Raw genomic sequence first — 23,285 nt, forward strand, 5'->3', positions numbered from 1 at the left:
GTGTCGCTTTTTTAGCCGTTACTTTCAACATTTTTAATTTTAAACATCTCTATTTGTTCCAGATTGATCAACAATCAATTGAAAAAGGTTTAATTGACATTGTTTAATAAAATTTGTTTATTGTTCTACCGTTTCTTTTTCAGCTAACCTTGACCTGTTGCTTTGTTTTTTTTTCAATTTCCCTCTTTTTTATATCAAATCGTCTTCCTTCTCTTTCTCTCAAACTCTGTGTAACCAACCATGTTAACGGCTTTTTTAAATGTGTTGTTCAATTTTCGTCAATTCAGTTTTTCCATGTTAATCCTTTATTTTAAACATGCGATTCTTTAACCCTTCTATTGGTGGTTATTACCCAGCAACAATCTCAACCAACAATCCCAACTCTAAAAGTAAAAACAATCCTGTAAACTGGTTGCTCAACTTTAGTTATTTATGGTAAAGACTTTTTATTTTAGTGGTCAGCTGAATTCTTGTTTCACCATAGAATCCCTTACAACAAGTTTTTTATTTCATCAGTGTCATGAAATGTTTACATCATCATGCAATCCTGATTTTAAGATTATAATTAAAACAAAGTAACCCGAAAGACATTCTGGTTTAATTATTCAAACTAATTTTCTAGTGAAAAGTATTCTGCATCATTCCATAACCACTCTTCCACCAATAGGCATTCAAAATTTTCATTACCCAACCCTGTTGTCGCAACTCTGGAGTCACTAATGACCTGTTGAATTAAACTTGATGATATGCTTTTTCACGAGCTCGTTTGTCGTATGCTGGCTATAAGCTTTTTATGATAAATTCTTAGCAAACATGGCCAGTGATCATAAGAATGATGAATTGAATGATGATATTGCTGTTTTTTTATAAGTAAAGCGGTTAACTGACTACAGAAAAGTAATAACAAGATGTAACAGTTTGATGATGATGAGTTTTCTTCCTGTCTTTTTCTCTCCCTCTCTCTCTCTCTCTCTTTTACTGATTCTATCTTTCCCCCTTCATCTCTTCATTCCCTTTGATAATTTATTTGATTGTCAGATTAACAAAAAATCAACCATGATTAACCTTATGTTTTTGTTTTATGTTTTTAGTACGACGATAACTCTTCTCTTGTCTATTATTAAGTTAACTTTTCTATTTGTTTAGCAAACAAGTCATTTTTACTCTCGATTTTGATTTTGATTTTTATTTTCATCTTCTATCTACAGGTATTACCTTTCAGTATTTAATTGACTGTAATAAAAGCAAGAATTGGATCATAGCTGCTCATATGGACTTATTCAGGATAAGGAATGTTAGTTAACTTACAACGGTTATTAGATCACCATTTAAAATTACCATTGATTGGATCATTTCTTCAATTTACCATTACAAAACATATCAATTTGTTAAAGTCTTAAATTCAAATTCAAATGGTTAAAGGGTGTGTTCCTCATAATCATCATTATCGCCACCACCATCGTCATTTTCACCAATTTCAACGTCAAGTAGACAGATATTTTCCTGATTTTTTACCATAATCTTGATAAAACATCTCCATCTTTTTGTCAAAATCAAATCAATCATGGCTGAACAGACAACAATGAGAATCATCGATGACCCTCAACTAGTGATGATAAGAAGCCATCAAGACTTTGACTGTCCTCATATTCTGCCAGTTAGTGAATCAGTAGCTAAGGAAGCTAACGAGCGACAGACAATCAGGTGGTATCCTTTGGAACCGGATGAAATCGCCAGAGTAAATCCTAGATGGACAAAGCTGAAATTATTTTTCTTGGTAATGACTGTGATTTTCATTATTCTCCTAGTTGCTTACTGTGCTTTCAAGTTTTTATGATAGTCAAATCTGATCTTCAAGCAAATTTTTTTATCTACAAATACAAATTGTACAAATTGTGAACCAGTGATTCCATCCCACCTCATCTTATCATTATCACCGTGAATATAATAGTTTTTTTGACACGTTCATTTATTTCTCTTTTTCTTTCTCTTGTTCTTCTGATTTATTCGGATAATGTTGAGATCTGATTGATAAAAAAATATTCTCGCTTTCAATAACCATTAGTATATATGGACAATCGTTGATGTCCATTATATTTTAGAAGAGTGTGATTTTACTTGGAAATATAATTTTTTTTGATTCGTTAACCGTAAATTTTAGATATTAATGATCAAATAATGACCTGAACAATTGATTGGAATGTAATTTTTTTGTAATTATTTCTTTTTTTTCTTCGTAAAAAAGAACACAGAAAATCAATGCAGATTTAAGATAGAAGTTATAATCATAATTATAATACAAGTTGATGTTGGATGAAAAACAAAGCAAAAAAGACGTTGCTGTCCATTGATTGTTAAGCTCTTTAATTACGGATCCAGTCAAGAGTAAACTAGTGTCCATTATTGGTGGTCAGAGCTACGACAAAAGTGAAATTAATCGTATAAAGCAACAAGAGCATGGCAATGCTGTTAAAAGAGGACATATCAGACAATTAAATAATTGACCAACTGAACAAGAAAACGATATTACCCAATTTAAGAATTGAGTTGACAATGATTAAGATGAAGATAAATATTTCCCATTTTGGTAATAACACAATAATAGTAATGGCAATAATAATAATAATAACCATCAATAATAATACTTATAATAATTATAATAGTGATAATAGTAATAAGGACAGTTATATTCAAATTGTATTCTTTACTGAAAACATAGTATTACTGAACAACATGGTATGACAAAGAACAGTTTTTTTCAAAATTACTTTTTTATTTTATTTTATGTAATTAACTTTTTTTTTATTTTTCTCCTTTACCCCAGTTTTAATCATCTATTCATGAAAGTATATTTCAAGCTCTTATCCGATTATTATGAGTACAATATTCTGCATACTCCTCCCAGGAACATCCATTGGCTCCATGGCAGCATTCATCGATGATTCCTCTTTTCCGACGCACTGAAGTTGCCGTTTGACCTAACAGATTGAGTGCTCTCTCTTTACTTATGAATGCATCATAATGACGACCCTCGACTGAAAAAAAGAGATAAGAAAAGGATTATTAATGAATCCGTTAGATTCAAATGTAACTCAATCAACCAAACGAGATTAAGATGAACATTTCAAGTGATTATTTCCTCTCTCATTTATTTAGAATGGTCAACACATGGAAGGATATTTTACACTTTGCTAAGATAACTTACACAACCAAAGGTCATTGGAGTAACATGAAAATTGAAAGGATCATTTAATTATTGGAAACCATACAGGAAAACATTAATCTTATACACTATTGATTCAAATCATATTCATTGAGGAAAAATCTTGGCCAGCCTTTCATCAATTGATGACCATTTTATCCCCTCATCTGACCAATTCATCTTTTTGCTCAATAACTCTTCTATTTTGGCGGAAAAATTGTCACTATCATTAAATTATCATGACGACAGGGAAACATAACAACTTTATGGTCATTTTGGATATTTGCGTGATCATCATGGACCATCTATCGTTATAAAGCTAATCAACAAAGACATTAGCTGAAATAAAATTGGAATCAACAAATTGTAACAATTGCTGCTTCATATCTGAGGATTATCACGTTATATTTGAAAAGCCTTACCTTAACCGAGGGAAAATTAAGTTAAATGATTTTAGGTTGAATGTCTATTATTAGTGTAGCAATATATTGAAAAGACTTTTGCCATTTTTCCACTTTACTTAATTGTGTTGACATTTCTGTTTGAAGCTGTTTCCGGAGACAAACTCTTTGAGTTTGTCTATGCTATTGAGGAAGTTGTGTAAAGAATCAACATGAATAGTTAATGCAACTAATTTGAAGCTGTTGATAAAAATCGAACCAAAAAATAGGCTAAAAAAGCTGTATATCTAACTAGATAACTTGAAAAGCGGAAATGATGTAGGTCACCTTGTTACAACTTTGTGTACATTGACGAATGTGCGTAAAAAATCAACATCAACAATAAAAGTATCACTTTTTATCTTCTTTAAATTAAACTGTTATTAATGACATTTACATGGACAATTACTAAAACTGTTGTAACATTGTATCAACATTTCTGCAAACACCATAATGTCACAATAAATTTACACTAAATATATAATTTAGATGATATTGAAAACTAAAAGGTGAAAACATTGTCTAATTTATGCCTGTGTTGATGGTGAATTTGCAAGAAAAGATGAAAATTATGAATAAATTGTTGCACATCATCCATCATGCTGTTACAGAAATATAATCTAAATATGTGTTGAAAAATAAATTACTCGAGTCTTTCAACACAAGATTATTAACTTGACTGATATCTTCATTAAAATGTAAGCTATGGTTATTTTAAAGTTTTGTTATATCGCACTCTTGGTGTAAATCAAGATAGCTCTGAAATTCCTGGAATATTAAGATTACCCGGAAAAACTGAGATTCAATTGAGCTTGGAAAAAAACTTAAATCCTTTCCTTGTTTAGCAAAGTTATCTTTTATTGTTCGGACTCGTTGTTGACTGAAAACTGACATATTTGGTAAAAAATTGTACTTACATATACCTCGAGGTTCTCTATGTGGTGATGATACTGTTTCAATTTCAGAGTCTGATTTTTTAACTTTATAAATATCCTTATTACAAACCCATTTCATGTGAGACTCCAATTCTTGATAACATCTTCTATGACGCTCTGTATGCCATAAAGCTCGCCATTCATCATCACTTCGATCTTGAAAGATGTTTTCCCAAGTTGTCAGATCATTTGGAGATGTTGATAGACTAATGATGGTTGGAAAAGGTGAAAGGTAACAGAAAAGTACTTGAAAGGCCATGAAAGATAACCAATTGATCGGAGAAAAAGTCATCACAACAGCAATGTTAGTTAACTCTTTTTTTATATTTGCCTCTCTTTTATAAATCTTTGGCTTACTAACAAGTTGAATATTTGATTTTGTCTTATCACTATTTTTCCCTCCTTTTTGACTTTTGTTTCAGCTGATGACTTCACTTGTAATCCTTTAATCCTTTTCTGTTGTGTGATTATTATTTTTAATTGTTATTTTCTTGTATTTGAGTGTATCCTTGTATCTATCTTCTTGTGGATAACTTTCTTAGACACTTGTTTTTCACCGAGTGAGATTTCTTCAGTTAAAAATCAAAAAGATGGTCTACAATCGTTTGGAGTTAAAGTCAACCGATAGAACAAGCGTTGCAGTATTTGACTTGTGGATTCTTGATTTGTGAATCACAACAATTATTTGGATTATGCTGATAGTTGAGATGGTGTTGCGGAAAAGACTTGTCAATTGGTAATCCGTTGTAATCACCAGATGAAACACAATCACAAGAAACAGAATACGAATGAGAATTGAAAGGATCAAGGGAAGAAGAGGAAGAAGGGAGGAAGAAGAACAACTAAGCGTTTGGTTTGGCACAATTACACTGTCTCTTATGGTCAACCAAGTTGATTTGAACTGATTCTATCCTATTATTGACGGATTTGGATGGAAACAAGTTTTAAGTTTGATCGTTTTGACAATTAAAAAAGCAATATATCCGGTTGGACACGTTTATTCACATGTACAGTGTAATAAGATAATGTCTTGTTTAACTGTTTCAACCAATTTGATATAAAAAAAGACTTGAATGATGCCGATAAGATGATAAAAGGGAGAAAAAATTGCAATGTTCAATGTTCAACATGTGATTAGGCCTAACCCTGTAATATTTTTCTTCATCTGACTCTTCGCTCTCTCTCTCCCTCTCTGAATTTATTTCTCCCTCCTGTTTTTTTCAACTCTCCCAGAGTTGTCTCCAACTCCCTGTTGATTGGTGTTCTTGTCGATGGTTAAGTCTAATGATGCGTAAACAGTTAACCCAAGTCTAGCTCAACTCAGCATAACTCATCTCTATGTTTGTCTATGTGCATGTGAGATCTTTCGAGCTCACGAGTTTGCTGAACAGCAACCCATCAGTACAAACCCCAAGATAAATTGGCTTCTCCAAGAATAGCATATGGGTACTACTTTTACTCTTTTTCCCCTTTTCCCTGTCTCTTTCAGGTTCATCTTCTCGATCATCATCCTCCTACTCCCCATCATTTCCTAACATATCCCGTCTTGAGTCAAGTGGACATCAATTTACAAATTTAAACATAAACATTGGACTCCATATGGTTTCATTAACTATTCATCTTTATACCAACTTTCACTTTACAGAAGCAACCCTTTTATTTAGTTAATCAAGAAAAATAGATGAAAATTAATCGCAAAGGAAAAGGAGAACCATAATAATTCGGATTGCTAACGAACAAAAAGGGACAGTAACAAGGTTAGAAGCTTTCGTTCGAAGGCCTGTTATTAAATGTTATTTTTATGAATCACACTCAAAGTAAACTAGATTTTGCGTTGGTCAGGAATCAACGGTCATCTTAGCCTTAACGTCAAGATGAGATTAAAGCGTAATGATTGTTGAAATAGAGCTTAATCCTTTGATTCAGATTCGTGTACCTTTTACATCACATTTTTGCTGTACATCATGTAATTGGTAAAACTACGAGTTGAATCTTTTCAAATCACTTACAAAAGTCCAGATTAATCTTTTGTATAAGAAGGTACTAAGAATTTTTACATCTAACTGTGTAGGTTAATGTTAGTAAGATTATCTCTGATTATTCACACCGTTTTTTCAATCTGTTTATTTTAGTCCTAATCAACTTGTAAGGAATATCATTGAAACATAATTTCAATTTTCTTTCTTCAACCCATCGACTGATTTTACGATTCATGATTGGAAAAAAGTTATGTCCTTTTCCCCATTATATTAGTTAACTATTATAATAGTTAAATTTATCCCTTACATAATTAACTCCTGATTTAAAATCTGTAATAACTTGATATGATGTGCATAACATGATTTATCTGACTTGACTTAACCGTTACCTAATGAACTTTTTTATTTCTTTCATTTCTTTATCTGTTTTAGACGTAACCAAAACTTAGAAGGTTTCAAAGGAAACATTCAAGATATAATATCAGTTAATCTTGATTTCGATTCAACTGGTTGATCCTGTTTCTGGTATTGATTTGTCCAAGTAAAATCTATCCATCACTATCTTTTTTGTCTATTACTAGGTAGGTTACTGTTAACTTTTACTTAACCATTTAACTATCGAAATGCACCATTTAGAAATCAATTTATTTAATCATACATATTAACAAGATTCCCTGAGTGAACATCAAAAACAGAAGTAAAATCAAAAGTCACCAATGTTCAGAGGAGGGAAAATCATAACATAAGATGAACACAACCAGTAAAACAATAAAATATCAGGTTAATCCACATTGACTTATGGTGATGAAATTTTCCCGTTTTCTTGATCATTGGTCAAATAATCAAAATGAACTTGAGGCAAAAAAAAGTAAACAAGAATAATGATGTTGATATAACTTTGATGTTGCTGAGTTATTAATTTCAATCTTTCCTTTTCACATTTTTTACAGTTTATCACAAAGAAAGCAAAACTTGAACTTTTCTTCCCACAACTACCATGCTATCAAAACAAGATGAACTTTCTATTGAAAAGTTAACCTTTTGGGTACATTGGGTGCAAAAAAATCAAAAAACCTCTAAACCTGTAAAAGGTGATGAAAAATGTTGGTTTTCAGTCTTGCAACAACTCATTTGTTGGACGATTGCATTTCAAATTGTCTTAACAACTTGTCCTGAAACTATTTGGTTTTTAAACTAGATTTCAATGCATTAACCACAGACCAAGTTGAAATCAGTTGCAGGTACACAGTGAAGTCAATAGGATTTCGGTGAATAACCCTTCTTGGCTATTTAGGATCCAACACAGGGGAAAACGATGAAGAACTAAAAAAAGCGATGATCATAATGATAATGGTAATACTACGTAGATGCTGCAAAGTAAGAGTAATGTAATTATCTCAGCTTTTACCATGTTTAATATTGGAAAATTTCCAAAAATAATGATCCCAAGAAAAACCAAATTGTCTAAATCAATCCTTTTCTACCTTCTCCTTTAATATAATCAACTCATTTTTAAAACAATTTTTTCTTTCATCTCTACAAGGTCGGAACAATGGTACGTTTTACCCAAGTTTTACCCACAGTTGCATCCAAACATGAATACAAGACGATATTTTCGCAGTTTCCTTCCGGTAATAAATTTGCGATCAAAAAGCGTGCTAATGTTTACTGGGATCAGAACAAAGAACAAGCAAATTACGCTAATCGTTTTCCCTATCACCAGTCTCAAGATCACCGTCATCTTTCATCTATTGAGTTATCCAACATCTATAATAATTGGTAATGAGAGGCAAAAACTAACAAGACTAAGCTACATAATTAATTAACCTACTACGCGTTTCCAATCAGATGAATTCATTATTTTCTTTCTCACTGGATGAGTCTGTAAACATTTTACACTCACTATGTGATATCCTTCATCTGTCAATATTACCAGATCATTTGCTTTACTCAAAAAATAACGAGTCTTATGGTTACCAGAAGAAATGGTTAACATGGAAATTGAGAGAAGTTGAAAAATTTTTGGGAAAAACATCAGAAGACCTTCTAACTGCTATCAATTGCTGTTAAATTATTTGGCTGATTAATTTATGTTGAGCTTGGCTTTCTTCACAGTGATGATGGCGTTGAACGGGGAAACCCTTTAATGATTACAATTTATTATTGTAAACAAATGATCATCAAGTAAACTGTACCAGATACTCATCTTCATCACTTTTTCATGGTTCTTTCTTCACCAAACTACCAGTTTAGTCAACTTTCATCCACTTCACACCGATGCATTATCACACGTTGACCCTTTTGCACACAAAATGTGAATCACTTTCACTTTCAGTGCAAACACATCATCTGTTGAACACTGGCTTTTTTGACAGACTTTAAAATGCTGAAATCATTTCTTTTGGTTGACGTTAAGCTTGTGTAATGATTTAATGTTCAAATTGTGGAAATGTTTGCTTTACACTCTAAATTGACCTCCATTGGACTTAAAATGTCAACTTAATTTTTTTGGTCGCAGTTGATTGATCTGATAATCTTGGAGTGTCAAGGCCCTTTTCATGAATTTTTTTCTCTCTGACTTTTAAATCTTTCCATCCAGCTATTCATTTAATCTTCAATTGAAACGTGAACAAGATTCATAATTGAACACAAACAATCATAAATCAATATTTCCCTGATCACTTCATTTCATTATCAAAAAAATTGAAAATCACCGTACAAACAACCATCTTTCCTTTCAACAAATAAGATTTAACTTCAACCAATATATATATATATTAACCAGTTTCTTAATTTCCATTTATATAACAGTTCTTTGTTTGATAATCATTTAATTATGACACTTGTGATTAACTAATAGACACTGATTGCCTTAGTTCCCAATTCAAATCCTTTAACCAAACAGTATTGCTTTTATCATGTGCAGCAATCTCTAACCAGAATGTTGAAAAAGAGATAAAGATGAAGATAATTGATGATTTTTAGGATGAAGAGACTAAAAAGACGCAATATTTTGATCATCATATGAACATTATCATCTTTATCTTCATCTTCATCTATTTTTTTAAATTCTGGTTAGAGATTGCTGCATCTGATTAAACCCAACACCTTTTATTGCTGTTTCTAACCAAATTGGTCAACTTTAATGAAACCTGAATATCTGAAAGTATTAACAATTTGGTAAGCACTGGACGAGTGTTTGGTTGAAAATCTTCAGCTGTTAAAGACAATCACCATTAACACCTTTGATAGGAAATGTATTTAAACTTGGCCAATAACGTGTTTACCAATTGCGTTACATTATCGACAAGACTTTTTGGTTTGGATTGAAACAGTTACTAAGTTAAATGGCTAAATTGTGATGAAGTAAATCTATTAAATCATTGTTATACCCTCAAGTAACTTGATGTAAGATAATTTAGATTAACCTTGGCCTAATTGGAGAAATTGTTTTTGTCTTCATCAGACAGTAATCAAAAGCTCCTGGTTGAAGCTTTTACAAAAGCCATTTTATATCTTGTTACTGTTGTTGTTATGATTGTGTGAGTGTTGTTTGTTAACGATAATAGCAATATAATAATAATAATAATGAAAGAATAAAATTGAATAGTGAAACAATTTAAAATGATTAACCTTGACCTAACTAGTTGATACAGAACCATTTTGGTTTGTTGTTGGGAAAAATGTTGAAATCGAAAAGACTAAAACAGGTAAAACAGTTTAACATGGTTGCTGATAATGATATGTAATTGCTTCATGTTTTAAATGCTTTTTTGTTTCTGAAGATGTTGAATATTGAATACCTTCCGGCAACTCGGATAATCAATGATTAACAGTAAGATTGGCTCAAAGTGTTAAATAATGAAGATGGACCTTCAATTATAATAACATGTTAGGTTGTAATGTTTTTCACATCTAACTCTGCTTTCACTTGCTTTGTTTACAATGGGAATAGCGTCAAGCGTCTTCTAATTGATATTTAATCTTGATTGTACATTTAGATTGTTGTTTTTGCCACTTTATTGTTTATCGGTTGATTTAACTTCACCTAAATCTATCGGTATTGCTGCAGCTTAAGCTTGGAATACATTTTGATGATTAGTTGGAAGATTTAACAGCAGTAACAAAATGAAATGCTTTCTGTTACCTGTTGATCGGATCTTTATTAGAGCTACAATGGATGGGAAAAGAGGTTTAAATTGTGGACCGATAACAATGGATTCAATTGATTGTTGGTTGACAATTGAACATCTCTGATATATTTGTTGTACGCTGAGCGTGTATTGTGTTTAATAAATTGCATATTTCAATATTCATCACAATCAAACAAAAGTAGCTACTATGAACGTTGAAAAGGATTGTTAATTTTTTACGGAAATGTAAATCGTTAAAAAACAGTACAATCATTAATGGGTTTTATGTGATGAGTTAATAAAATTTTAATTTGTTAATAATTCAAAATGAAATGATTTACTGGAAAATTTGACCATTTTATTTGGTTTGAAAATAGTGGCATTAAAGGCTTTACGATATTATTCCTTAGGTATTAACATTATCAGTCCAATTAACAGTCTAATCATTTCTCAATTGAGAACACATTAAATTTTTAACACTCAATCTAATGAATCTAGTATTTCATGAAGAGTCAGAAATACACTTAATGTGAATTTCAATTGAACCGCTCAAATCAACAGATGTTTAACATAGGCTTAATAAGTTGCACAACTTGATGTCTAGTTGGTTGCAATTGTAACATAACTTTTTATAAAAGTATTTTTTAGATTGATTTAGTTTCTATTACTGTTGAATTTTATTTTTATTGTTAAATTAAAAGTGAATTTAATATAAATCTAAAATAATGTTCGCAACAACTGTGATTAAACGGTGTCTTTCTGAAAATTTTGCTGGTAGAGTTGCTCTGGTGACAGGTGCTGGTGGAGGTAACCAAAATTGCTATGAAATCTTAAGATTGACAATTTATCTAAATTATTCAATTTATTTCTTAATCTTTGTCTATTTTTGACCTTAGGTATTGGCCGGGCTGTTAGCTTAATGTTGGCACAAAAGGGTTCATCTGTGGTATCAGTTGATTTGAATGAAAGTCATGCCGCAGAGACGCGAAAACAATGTGAAACTTTTTCTGGTACTCATTTACATCATCAGGTCGATGTGTCCTCTAAAGAATCTGTGACAAAATTATTTTCTTTTATCAAGGAAAATTATCCTAAACCTCCGAGTATCATCGTTAATTGTGCTGGAATTATTAGAGATTCATTTCTTTTGGAAATGTCAGAGGAAGACTTTGACAGTGTCATCAATGTCAATTTGAAAGGAACTTTTCTAACTACTCAGGTAAATTTCCTTTGCTTTTCAAACGAGCTTACTAACCTTTGATCTTTTCAATTAATCCCATTAATTTCAATTATTTTTGTGTTCAAAACAAAATAATATCAATTGATTTTCTTTATTTTTTTATCATCAATCTTGTTGCTCTCTTGATAAAAATAAGTTCGACTGTACTTGACTAAACTTAAATCAATCTGAATCTTTCATTTCTTTTATCTCAACTTGCTGATTCATGTGAAATGAATCATTATTTATAAAGGCTGCTGTTGATGCCATGGTTGCTGGTAAAGTTGAAGAAGGGTCAATAATCAATCTATCAAGTATTTCTGGTAAGATTGGAAACATTGGTCAATGTAATTATGCTTCTGCCAAACACGGAATTGAATCATTTACTCGCGTGGTCGCCAAAGAAGCAGCCAAACACAATATTCGCTGTAACTGTGTTATGCCTGGTTTTGTCGATACTCAAATCTTGGCACCGGTTCCTCAAAAAGTCATGGACAAAATCATTCCTCAAATACCTTTAAAGAGAATTGGTAAACCTGAAGAAATAGCAGACGCAATCTGCTTTTTATCCTCTCCTCGAGCTTCTTATATAACCGGGATAACTCTTCAAATCTCTGGTGGTTTATTTGTTTGATCACTTCAGCTTATTAACCATACTGTGGACTATAAAACCTCAAAGTGCTAATTCCAAGCATTCCAGTTGAATTGAAGAAAACGCTCTGCTCTTAATGCTGTGACTTATTATTTTGGTTATATTTCTATTTTGGTAATCTAAGATTAATTATTATACTTCAAAATGTTCAAAGAATTTTAAAATTGTTTTCCTTTTTTCACCATTTCGCAATGTTCATGGAAGTCATTTATATCACTCCATTTAGATAATTCCCAGATAAAAAACTCTGACTTGTTTTGCGGAAAAAAAGAGTCGCTTCAGAATCTGATCAAAACAACAGAATTTAGTTTTCTTCGCTATTTTTCAAGTAAGGTAGCTTTAATAGAAGCAACGATTTCCTGGAAATGAAGGATTGTTTTGATGGTAGTTATGATTAACTTTTGTTATTTCCTCTCTTGAACCAATCATTTATCAGGAAACAGAACGAAATTTAACCAGAAGTAAATTGTGAAACTAGCCCAAGGTCAGTATTAGTCCACCTTGATATTTACATTTTGTTTTCATTTACAGCAATCCTCTCAAAATGCGATCCTCTCAACGGTCTATTCATACAGCCGAAAAATCTTTTGAAAGTCTAGATATAATTTAACTCAAAAAATCGCAAATTAACATTAAAACAAACTTAATTACTAAGAAATCTATGAAATCGCGAAAAACACGTTTAAAAACAAACGAAATAGCGTCTAAAGGATTTGCCTTGAAAATAAAAGAAGAAGCTTTAACCAAAGAGTCGCATTTTGAGAGTTATTACTGAATTAGATTCCATCATCGCTCTTGTTTCCTTGATTGATGATGGTTTGGAGGCAAAATAATAGAAATCAATTTTTAAAATCATTTATCAAAAGGCATAACTGTTAAGTAATTATATAACTGATTGTTGATCTTTGCTATTGAAAAAAAGGAGGTAAACATTTAATGGTAAATTGCTGTGATTAAGAAGCTTCAAAACTTGAAACATTCTGATTATTTCTTATTCATCTACAAGGTGATCAAATATAAATGCAGAACATGAATGTATTCATGTAAATCAATAGTTATAATAATCACAAATTATTCTTAAATTCAAGTACAAGGCTGTTCAAAATTGATTCACAATAAATATCACGACAAAATTAAAAGATGCAATATTACACTTAAATTTTTATTGTAAAATGTATTATGAACAGCATTGAAGTGTCAATTGAACCAAAATTATTGTATTCAATCCTTTTACGGATAAAATCTCAGTTATCATTATGCTTGTTCATCTATTATTAGATCGGTTTTAATTACTAAACATTTAATGACCATAATAAAATAATGAAATGTTCATAATTTTGTTACTTTCAATACTATGATGAAAAATTGAATTTCACAAATCGTAACTTAAATAAAGGCTTTACCATTTTTTTATTTAAATTCTTGAGCATCGTTTTCATTGAAATGAGCAAATACGCAAATTACTCAGCATTTTGATCCGACAGAGAAAATAGAGAAAATTTTATACACAGAAAAAGAAACAAAAATTATTAATTATTTTATAATTTTATTGTTTTTGTAACGAAGATCGCGGTTTATTTGCCTCTAGCTCCATCTATTGCTACATGTGTGTTGCTTCCATGGTAACGCAGCAAACAAATGTGAAAACAATGTTGTGTTTTGATTAGAAGCTGTGTTTATAATTTATACAATTAGGATGCAATCAAGATTAATTAGGTGCCTATTTAGTGATACTTTGATTATTAATAGTGTCAGAAGATGCAGTTCAACTCCAAAGTGGGACATTTTTGCTGCATTATGCATGGAAAGGAGGCCTGTTATAGCTCCAGAAATGAACATGATTGAAAAAGCGGTGTACAATTTAATGGCTAAATATGAAGCTAATAAAAGTCTTCTGAGTGATCATGAAGTCCGTATCATCCGTGACAAGTATGTATTAATTGTATTAACGTTAATTTGATCATAAAATGTTCATTTGTTTCATTCTTTTTTTTCAGAGAGAGACAGGAAAGGTTAGCATCAGGTGTTGAAGTTTCCTCTGAGGATTTTGACAAGGCATCGCTGGAAACAGCTCAAGAGTTTGAAGATCGATTTGCTAGTGAATTGGAAAAACTTGAATTTTACCCTAAAAAGACAAGTAAGCACCATTTTTACGAGAAGACTATTATTGTATATTTTAATTTTTCATTCTCTTGTAAATATACAGAAGATGACGAGACCAATAATACAAAATCTCTGAATCGATGTCTTGACCGAAGATTATTGTTTTTTACCAGCATGAAAGTTGGAAACAGTGATAAATGGACACTTCCTATGGTTAAAATTGAAAATCAATCGTCATTAAGAGAAGTAAATATCATGAAAAGTCTCTAAATCTCTTAAAACAATCTTGCATTGGTTTCTTAGAGAAATTTTGATCAAATAGATCATTTTCTTAAATTACTATAGATGAATCTAAGTGTAAATAGGAAAAATTTTGATGGATTGTTTTAAGTTTATATTTTGCTCATAGAACTATCATTATTCATTGTTAATCTTTATATTTTTCAGGCGATAGATGGACTTGTCACCGATCTTTTTCAAGAAAACCAAGTGAATTTGAAAGTAATCGGAAATGCACCTCTTGCTGTTTATACTTACAAGTATGGAACCAAGAATAGGGAAAATTTAGGAAGCATTGGATGCAAAATTTTCATTTTAAAGGCTTTTCATCTTGATGGCAATGCATCAATAAAGTCAGATGAATCCCGTTTTAACGATTTTCAATGGCTAACTATCGAAGAAGCGAGGAAAATCATCCCTAAAGAATTTTGGAAAGCTATCAGAAGAAGCTATGTTATTGATAATGTTGAACCGTGGGTCGTCAGAAAGACCTTAGAAGTTATCGCTCGTAAAAATGAAGAATCAAAAATTAGAGCTAGAATCTAGTTTTATCTGTAGAATTCAATTTTTTGTATATAGTTGATTAAGGAATATCTTTAATAAAATTGATTTAAAGAAAGGATGAGACTGAATTTTTTGAGGTTATTGACAAGAAATATTGATCAGTAAAGAAAGGGAATAATAAACATTTGATCTTTGATAAAAATGAAGAGATCAGTTGAAATAATTTTGATAGCTAGAGTAAAATTGACCTTGACCTTTTAAGCAAATATAATTAAGTTCATTATGGAAACAGCATTTATTCGGTAGCATGGAAAAATCATTGGATTTCTTCTTAATCCTCAGCTATATTAATTCAAGGGTGGTAATAAGATTAAGAGTTAATTCAATGATTATTTGATATAATGCGATATAAAAAAGCTACGAATTGAATATCAATAGTTATTCATAGAATCACTCTTCTTGATTTAGGTTGATGTTAAAAAGACTGAGAAACTTGTCAAAGTTCAAAATAATCCATTTGTAACTAACTGTTAGTGTTTCAATAAGTTCAGAATGACTAGATCGCGCCTCAGTTCACATCGAAGCAGCGTTGCCTCAATCAAATCGGCAATTAAAAATGTGGCCAGATTTCGATGGTTGATATTCATACTTGGAAACATCGCTAATTTTGCTAACGCTTTGATTGGATCCAGTTTAAGTTTAACAATCGTTGCCATGATTGAAAAAGATCCGACCAACTCAACACAACTCTTTGACGCAAATGGAACATCAACAGTGAAAATCGAACCAACATCAACGGGTAAAATTCATGTCGATTGGACAAGTGTGGATAAAGATCGAATGCTTCAAGCAGGTTTCTGGGGAGTTTTAGCAATATCATTATTTAGTGGTCGCATCTGTGAACTATTTGGTCCAAGGAAAGTTGTGTCCTTAGCTTTAGCATTCGTAGGATTGACCAACATGCTATTTCCCTTAATAGCAACCTACAGTTTTTTTGGAGCTTACCTGATTAAAATTATCCAAGGAATGTGTGCTGGATTAGTGGCACCTTCACTCTTTGTGATGATCTCTCGATGGTCCACTTCAAGTGAAAGGACTTTGTCAAATGCAGTGGTAATATCTGGTGGTGCTATTGGTAATCTTGTTTCCCTACCATTTGCCGGTGTTTTGGTTAGTTCCAGTTTCCTTGGTGGTTGGCCTTCAGTGTTTTACCTATTTGGTGGATTTAATTTAATCTTTGCTGTCGTTTGGTATTTTATTATCTATGACACTCCCGAGGAGCATCCATATTTAAGTCCTGAAGAACTTGAAGAAATACTTGCCAATCGTACACTCAAATCAGGAAATACAGTAAGTACAAAATGTACTTATGTTTATTATAATAATTTCTTGAATTATTCATTATTCTCATAGATTGAAGTGCCTTGGCGGAAAATGTTGACATCATTACCGGTGCTTGCCCATCTTACTCCTAGTTTTACTTATGGTTGGGTAGTTGCTACTGTCTCCTCTCAGATTCCTTCATTTTATGAAGAGGTTCTTGGGTTTTCACACACAGCGGTGAGTTTAGATCCAAATTTTTCTCTTAAAACAAGGCAGTTTATAAAATTTATTAAAATTGATATAAATAGCCTAGCAATATTAATATAAATGTGGCTGATACTGAAAAACTTACTGATCAAAATGACTTTTTGTATACATTAAGGATTCAACTAACTCGAGAAATTTACAATTGAATTTTTTTAACATAACTTTAAACCAAAGGTTGAAAGAATACTTTATTCAAGTTATTTTATTTTAAGTAAATTACAATTGTAGCTAATCGAAGTTTAATAAATTAATTATGTAAGTGAAACAATAACCAGATCAACCTAAGACAAAAAAACAAAATTTAGCTAAATGACTAATAACATGTTTAACACAACGAAAAATATTTTGTCTGTCAATTTCAGAATGGATTTATATCGAGTCTTCCCTGGTTGCTATCAACGCTTTTTTCGATAACTGCAAGTACAATTGCTGATAAATTGCGTCGAACTAATCGCTTCTCTACTGCAGTAATACGGAAGGTTTTTACCTTATTTGGTAAGTATAACTACTGTAAAATCTTGACACTCAATATGAAGACTAGAGAAGAGTAAAGATTATTATCGATTAATTTAGGTTTAGGTACAGTATCTGGTGGATTAGTTGCAATAACTCTCCTTGGTAAAAGACGAATGGCTGTTGTATTAACTTTATCAATTACTAAAGGAATGGGAAGTTTAAGTATTGCTGGTGCTGGTGCGAATCATCTCGACATAGCACCGTCATTTGCTGGGACTTTGGGTGGCTTTTCATCAGTTTTAAGCAGTGTGGCATCATTAGCTGCCAATGAAGGTGTAGCTCGGATCGTTGGGAATGAAACAACAGCTCAAAATTGGTACTATTTCTTTTACTTGAGCGCAGTGATAAACATCGGTGGAGCAATCGTGTTTTGCCTATTCGGTTCTGGCGAAACACAAAGTTGGGATCCTTCATCAGTTCCTAAGCAAAGTGATAAATCAAATGATTCAAGTTTCAATTCACAAAACATCACTGATGGCAATGAAGAAAATAATAATCAAATAGTCAGAATCTCTTGAAAACAATAATCCGAATCAAGATGTTTCTTAAATTAACAATTTTTTAATTTTTAGTTTGTTATTTGTGTTATAAATCCATTGAAATCTGCAATAAAATTAAATGTTTTTTTGATTAATAACTCATTTTGCAGTCACCAGATAATTATTTTTGAATACGAATCAATCGTCTCTTTAGGTTTTGCTATTATAATAAGAAGATTACAATAAAGAGATTAAATGAGATCAATGCATCATTTCATTCATGTTATTCCCTTATATTGATCTAAATACTAGGTGTCAAAGTCAATAGTGAAACTATCGGGAGTTTTATCAGTCCACGATGGGATTAGATATTTCAAATATTTTTTCGGCCATTCTATAGATTGTTTGGTGTTAGTTTGATTTACCTGCATACGACAACAATTTATCGATAGTACTCATAGTAAAAAATAGCCTCATTTCAATAATGTTTTATACAATGATGTATCACAAAAGATTGTTCAAGTTTTCGTTCATTTGCAATTTGCGTTCAAAGTTGCTGAATTCACCATTCGAAACCGATCGTAAGCATCATGAAATTCAGAATTAATTTGATTTGAATCGTTTGTATCGCCATATTAAAGAAGATTCTTAATTGAGTCGGTTGGTACCTTGCAAAGTTTTCCATTACGTATTATTCGTTAAAATAGTTCTTAATTTTCAAATTTTGAATGACTTATTGGATATTTCCTCTTTTTTGAGTACGAGTGGCTAACATTAAATTGTCGTGATATCAATCAAAGAAAGCTAAACAAAAATTCACATTTTCTCTATGGAATGGCCGAGAGCGAATATTGTAAATATCGATTCTCATCGCGGACTGTTAAGTTTCGAAAGTTTCCCTGTTAACTTTGCCACCTAGTATTAGGCAGTCTCACGCTATCGCGGGAAACTTTTTAGCGTAATAACTCTTCTTCTAGTCGACATAGAGTGACGTATTTAGGCTTATTTTGTAGATTAGAGAAGTGGAAATTGCATACAATTGTTTTCTGATAAACATGGCAGAATTTCAAGGATTGATTGATTCAATTAGTGATAAAGACCAATGTATAATAAATGTAACCAATGTTTTCAAAGCCAAAGATCTGTAAAAATACTCCATTATCTTGTTTTGGGTCAGAACATAAATGTACCAAAATGATCAAAAGAGCTTATCAGACATATTTTACTTTTTGTTAAAATTAATTGAAATTTAGACCGGGTTAGAAATAAATAAAGTTTGCGGTACTGAAGGAAATATCGAACTGTTTATTTGCCAAAATCAAGAAAGCAACTGTCATTGAAGAGGACCCAGATATTGAGATCATGGAATTCTCACAATAGATCGAACCCATAGAAATAGATTTTCTCAATTCCGATTTCTTGACCACAAAATCTTAAATATTTACAAATGTTTGTTTAACAAAGATTAAAATTTTTGGAAAATCAAATTTATTCAATCTTCTTTATTCTTTACTTTTTTATGAATAGAAATATCAGAATTTAGCGAAATAATAAAATCATAAAATAGGCAAAAGATTATATTTTGATTTATTCTGGAATCAACGTCTCCAAAAAAATCATTTCATTGAACAAAAAAATATGTTGATTGGGACAAAGATGAAAGTTCACTAGCCAGCGATAGCAATTATACTGGTGCAATTCATGAACTTTTTCAAAAGTTAATTTGCCTGAATAATTGATTCCAAAGGATTTACAAGTCCTAAAAATTATTAGCATACCCGCGGTAATTGGAAAATGTTTTAATAGAAAGAAGTTCATGAACGCAATTAGAATTACATGACTTAACGCATGAAGTATATTCAATACTGCAGCATTTAAGCTGCTGAAACACGGGTAATAATAATAATCAAAATATTTTTTGAAATGGAATTGACCATTATAATGATTTATCGAAAATTTCGGATCTATTGAACAGATGATTTCTGAGAAAAGGATTAACTAACTTGTACCAAACTTTTTACGTGATACGTGTAATAAGTTCATAATAAGCAGCACTTCGTCGAAAGTATAGCTTAATCCTTAGCTAAATTAATCTAAGGGTGGTAATAAGATAAAGAATTAATTCAATGATTATTTGATATAATACGAAGCTATAAAAAAGCTACGAATTGGGATCAATAGTTATTCATAGAATCACTCTTCTTGATTTAGATTGACGTTATAAAAGACCGAGGAACTTGTCAACGTTCAAAATAATCCATTTGTAATGATTGAATAAGTCCAATATGACTGAATCTCGCCTTAGTTCACATCGAAGCAGCGTTGTTTCAAACAAATCAGCGATTCTAAATGTGTCCTGATTTCGATGGTTAATATTCATTCTTGGAACCATCGCTAATTTTGCAAATGGTGTTAGCGGATCAAGTTTAAGTTTAACAATCGTTGTCATGATTGAAAAAGATCCGACCAACTCAACACAAATCTTTGACGCAAATGTTACATCAACAGTCAAAATCGAACCAACGTCAACGGGTAAAATTCATGTCGATTGGACAAGTGTGGATAAAGATCGTATGCTTCAAGCAGGTTTCTGGGGAATTTTAGCAATATCAGTATTTAGTGGTCGTATTTGTGAACTATTTGGTCCAAGGAGAGTTGTGTCCTTAGCTTTAGCATTCGTAGGACTAACCAACATGCTATTTCCTTTAATAGCACAGCACAGTTTTCTTGGAGCTTACCTGATTAAAATTGTCCAAGGAATGTGTGCTGGTCTAGTGTCACCTTCACTCTTTGTGATGATCTCTCGATGGTCCACTTCAAGTGAAAGGACTTTGTCAAATTCAGTGGTAATAGCTGGTGCTACGATTGGTAACCTTGTTTGCCTCCCGCTTGCCGGTGTTTTGGTTAGTTCCAGTTTCCTTGGTGGTTGGCCTTCAGTCTTTTACCTCTTTGGTGGATTTAATTTGATCTTTGCTGTCGTTTGGTATATCATTGTTTATGACACTCCCGAGGAGCATCCATATTTAAGTGCTGAAGAACTTGAAGAAATACTTGCCAATCGTTCGCTTAAATCGGGAAATACAGTTAGCTCATTCTATCTTATGTTTTGTTTTTGATATAACATTTCTTAAATTATTCGTTCTTCCCATAGATTGAAGTGCCTTGGCGAAAAATGTTAACATCATTACCGGTAATAGCCAACCTGACTCCTACCTTTACTTATGGTTGGGTAGTTGCAACTTTTTCCTCTCAGATTCCTTCGTTTTACGAAGAGGTTCTCAATTTCTCACACACAGCGGTAAGTTTAGATCAACATTTTCTCTGCCTTTTAAAAATATGATTGTAAAATTTTATTAGTTGATAAATAGCCTACTAATATAAATATATCCCAGGCATCCCAAGTCTTGTGACTCAAGCAAACTAGAGAGAACGTTATTATAATAATATTATTTTAATAATCTTTGTTCAGAATGGTTTTCTGTCAAGTCTTACCTGGTTGTTATCGACGCTATTTCCAATAGCTGGAAGTTCAGTTGCTGATAAATTGCGCCAAACTAATCGCTTCTCTACAGCGATAATAAGGAAGTCTTTTACAGTACTTGGTAAGTATAGTAACTCTGAAACCTTGACGCTCAATATGTGCTTTGGAAAGTAAAGACCGATATCTATCAATTTAGGTTTAGGTTCATTATCTTGTAGATTGTTTGCAATAACTCTTCTTGGTAAGAGACGAGTGGTTGTTGTACTAACCTTGTCAATTGCCAAAGGAATGGGAAGTTTAGTTATGCTGGCGCTGGTGCAAATCATCTCGACATAGCACCGTCATTTGCTGGGACTTTGGGTGGATTCGGATCAGTTTTATACAGTTTGGCATCATTGGCTGCCAATGAAGGCGTAGCTCAGATCGTTGGGAATGAAACAACAGCTCAAAATTGGTACTATTTCTTTTTTTTAACTGCTGTGATAAACATTGGTGGAGCAATCGTGTTTTGCTTCTTTGGTTCTGGCGAAATACAAAGTTGGGATCCTTCATCAGCTCCTAAACAAAGTGATAAATCAAATAATTCAAGTTTAAAGTCACAAAATATCACTGATGGCAATGCAGAAAATAATAAACAAATAGTCAGAATCTCTTGAAAACAATGATTTAAATAAAGATTATATTTACTCTTAAATAATACATGTATAATGACTGATGTATTTCTATTTTGTTTGGGTTAAAATTTTTATTCATTGAAATCTGCGATTAATGAAATAGTTGTTTGATTCAATGATTAAATTAACATGATTAACAAAAATAGGTAGCAATAACAATGAAAGATGACAGGTCAGGATTGCAAACTTTTTACAATTAAAACGAATTCAAACAAATTATAAAATACATCTTTAATAATCAAAAGTAAATTGCACTATCGCATTATTTTTGTCTTAGAAATGTCTACGAAATAGAAATTCAGACAAATGCCTGAAACTAATCAGTCTACATTGTATTTATACACTGTTTCTTTAATCATCACCTTCATCTTCGTCTTCATCTTCGTCTTCATCTTCATCTTCATCTTCATCATTTTCATTATCACCTTTTTACAATCCTTTAACGTATGCAGATTTATTTTTCAGTTTGTTCAAACAAATAAGTTTATCCTATCAAACAATCTAAGTTTTAGGTACTTTTTAGTTGTCATCTTTGTTCATTAATCTCTTCCTTATTTGGATAATCTTTTGGATTTAACTCAGTGCAGCTTGTCCTGCAATTTGATTAGAATTGCTTGTAATAATGCAAATCTTTGTGATTTCTGAAGATTCAAACAAATGATTTCTAACATTGATCTGTTATTAAAATTATAATCTAATATTCATCTCATATCTAAGTGTAAAAATTATAAATTGATGCGTTAAGAATACTTGATTGAAGCAAAGAATCTAAAAATACAAATCCATCAAACCCTTTTAAGATTAACTAGCATTAATTAGAGATATTTTTCGCTATGAATTCTGAAATCAGTACAATTGTATCAGATTTGTTTATATTATATAATCCGTATATGGATAAAATACATACTAAAATCAATGAATTTGAAATTTTAATCATTAGTATTAGTTTAGTTTATTATTTATTATTTCATTTTTCAAATTGCGATTTCGCTAATTGATTATATGATAGCATATATGATTAGCATATGATATTAGCACAGCTTTCGATTGATATTAATTTTTGTATGAGAAACATCGATAAGTTCTGGCATCTTTTAAC

The 23,285-nt window shown here is 31.5% G+C and overlaps 5 protein-coding genes and 1 long non-coding RNA gene across 8 annotated transcripts; 5 read left to right on the forward strand and 1 right to left on the reverse strand.

The window, feature by feature from the left end:
* Positions 1-135: 135 nt before the first annotated feature.
* Positions 136-4,150, forward strand: LOC107362568 (uncharacterized). 3 transcript variants are annotated; one of them, XR_016197751.1, is made up of 5 exons: positions 136-435; positions 1,209-2,108; positions 2,246-2,736; positions 2,825-3,087; positions 3,157-4,150. It is a non-coding gene; the product is annotated as an uncharacterized LOC107362568 (long non-coding RNA). The 3 variants fall into 3 exon arrangements; XR_016197753.1 differs by having other exon boundaries at positions 2,825-3,074; XR_016197752.1 differs by having other exon boundaries at positions 2,246-2,587.
* On the reverse strand, positions 2,245-5,986 carry Ilp7 (Insulin-like peptide 7). Its single transcript, XM_015929664.3, has 2 exons — positions 4,560-5,986; positions 2,245-3,035 (listed from the first exon to the last, which is right to left on the reverse strand). Exons 1-2 carry the CDS (start codon positions 4,867-4,869, stop codon positions 2,854-2,856), a joined length of 492 nt encoding a protein of 163 aa, XP_015785150.1. The 5' UTR covers positions 4,870-5,986; the 3' UTR covers positions 2,245-2,853.
* Positions 5,987-11,290: 5,304 nt separating this feature from the next.
* On the forward strand, positions 11,291-12,716 carry LOC107362798 ((3R)-3-hydroxyacyl-CoA dehydrogenase). Its single transcript, XM_015929931.3, has 3 exons — positions 11,291-11,496; positions 11,586-11,908; positions 12,162-12,716. Exons 1-3 carry the CDS (start codon positions 11,415-11,417, stop codon positions 12,540-12,542), a joined length of 786 nt encoding a protein of 261 aa, XP_015785417.1. The 5' UTR covers positions 11,291-11,414; the 3' UTR covers positions 12,543-12,716.
* Positions 12,717-14,204: 1,488 nt separating this feature from the next.
* Positions 14,205-15,564, forward strand: mRpL46 (mitochondrial ribosomal protein L46). Its single transcript, XM_015929918.3, has 4 exons — positions 14,205-14,489; positions 14,558-14,697; positions 14,767-14,909; positions 15,111-15,564. The coding sequence occupies exons 1-4, from the start codon at positions 14,257-14,259 to the stop codon at positions 15,486-15,488; spliced, it is 894 nt and encodes a 297-aa protein (XP_015785404.1). The 5' UTR covers positions 14,205-14,256; the 3' UTR covers positions 15,489-15,564.
* Positions 15,565-15,892: 328 nt separating this feature from the next.
* On the forward strand, positions 15,893-18,189 carry LOC107362786 (sialin). The gene is made up of 4 exons (XM_015929917.3): positions 15,893-16,796; positions 16,860-17,006; positions 17,399-17,531; positions 17,610-18,189. Exons 1-4 carry the CDS (start codon positions 15,999-16,001, stop codon positions 18,068-18,070), a joined length of 1,539 nt encoding a protein of 512 aa, XP_015785403.1. The 5' UTR covers positions 15,893-15,998; the 3' UTR covers positions 18,071-18,189.
* Positions 18,190-20,478: 2,289 nt separating this feature from the next.
* On the forward strand, positions 20,479-21,848 carry LOC107362191 (vesicular glutamate transporter 1-like). The gene is made up of 4 exons (XM_015929208.3): positions 20,479-21,114; positions 21,183-21,329; positions 21,501-21,633; positions 21,709-21,848. The coding sequence occupies exons 1-4, from the start codon at positions 20,479-20,481 to the stop codon at positions 21,846-21,848; spliced, it is 1,056 nt and encodes a 351-aa protein (XP_015784694.2).
* Positions 21,849-23,285: the final 1,437 nt, after the last annotated feature.

The sequence above is a fragment of the Tetranychus urticae genome, chromosome 1 (genome assembly GCF_039701765.1).
Source record: "Tetranychus urticae isolate SD_2017Ah chromosome 1, NJAU_TeUrti_SD_1.0, whole genome shotgun sequence".
Classification (NCBI taxonomy): domain Eukaryota; kingdom Metazoa; phylum Arthropoda; class Arachnida; order Trombidiformes; family Tetranychidae; genus Tetranychus; species Tetranychus urticae.

Coding starts and splice junctions, on each gene's coding strand:
- LOC107362191 (XM_015929208.3), top strand. CDS start 20,479: ATGATTGAAAAAGATCCGACCAACTCAACACAAATCTTTGACGCAAAT. Junction 21,115..21,182: donor CGCTTAAATCGGGAAATACA/GTTAGCTCATTC, acceptor TTCTTCCCATAG/ATTGAAGTGCCTTGGCGAAA. Junction 21,330..21,500: donor TCAATTTCTCACACACAGCG/GTAAGTTTAGAT, acceptor ATCTTTGTTCAG/AATGGTTTTCTGTCAAGTCT.
- LOC107362786 (XM_015929917.3), top strand. CDS start 15,999: ATGACTAGATCGCGCCTCAGTTCACATCGAAGCAGCGTTGCCTCAATC. Junction 16,797..16,859: donor CACTCAAATCAGGAAATACA/GTAAGTACAAAA, acceptor TTATTCTCATAG/ATTGAAGTGCCTTGGCGGAA. Junction 17,007..17,398: donor TTGGGTTTTCACACACAGCG/GTGAGTTTAGAT, acceptor TGTCAATTTCAG/AATGGATTTATATCGAGTCT.
- LOC107362798 (XM_015929931.3), top strand. CDS start 11,415: ATGTTCGCAACAACTGTGATTAAACGGTGTCTTTCTGAAAATTTTGCT. Junction 11,497..11,585: donor GGTGACAGGTGCTGGTGGAG/GTAACCAAAATT, acceptor TTTTGACCTTAG/GTATTGGCCGGGCTGTTAGC. Junction 11,909..12,161: donor GAACTTTTCTAACTACTCAG/GTAAATTTCCTT, acceptor TTATTTATAAAG/GCTGCTGTTGATGCCATGGT.
- mRpL46 (XM_015929918.3), top strand. CDS start 14,257: ATGCAATCAAGATTAATTAGGTGCCTATTTAGTGATACTTTGATTATT. Junction 14,490..14,557: donor GTCCGTATCATCCGTGACAA/GTATGTATTAAT, acceptor CTTTTTTTTCAG/AGAGAGACAGGAAAGGTTAG. Junction 14,698..14,766: donor ATTTTACCCTAAAAAGACAA/GTAAGCACCATT, acceptor GTAAATATACAG/AAGATGACGAGACCAATAAT.
- Ilp7 (XM_015929664.3), bottom strand. CDS start 4,869: ATGACTTTTTCTCCGATCAATTGGTTATCTTTCATGGCCTTTCAAGTA. Junction 3,036..4,559: donor TAGAGAACCTCGAGGTATAT/GTAAGTACAATT, acceptor TCTTTTTTTCAG/TCGAGGGTCGTCATTATGAT.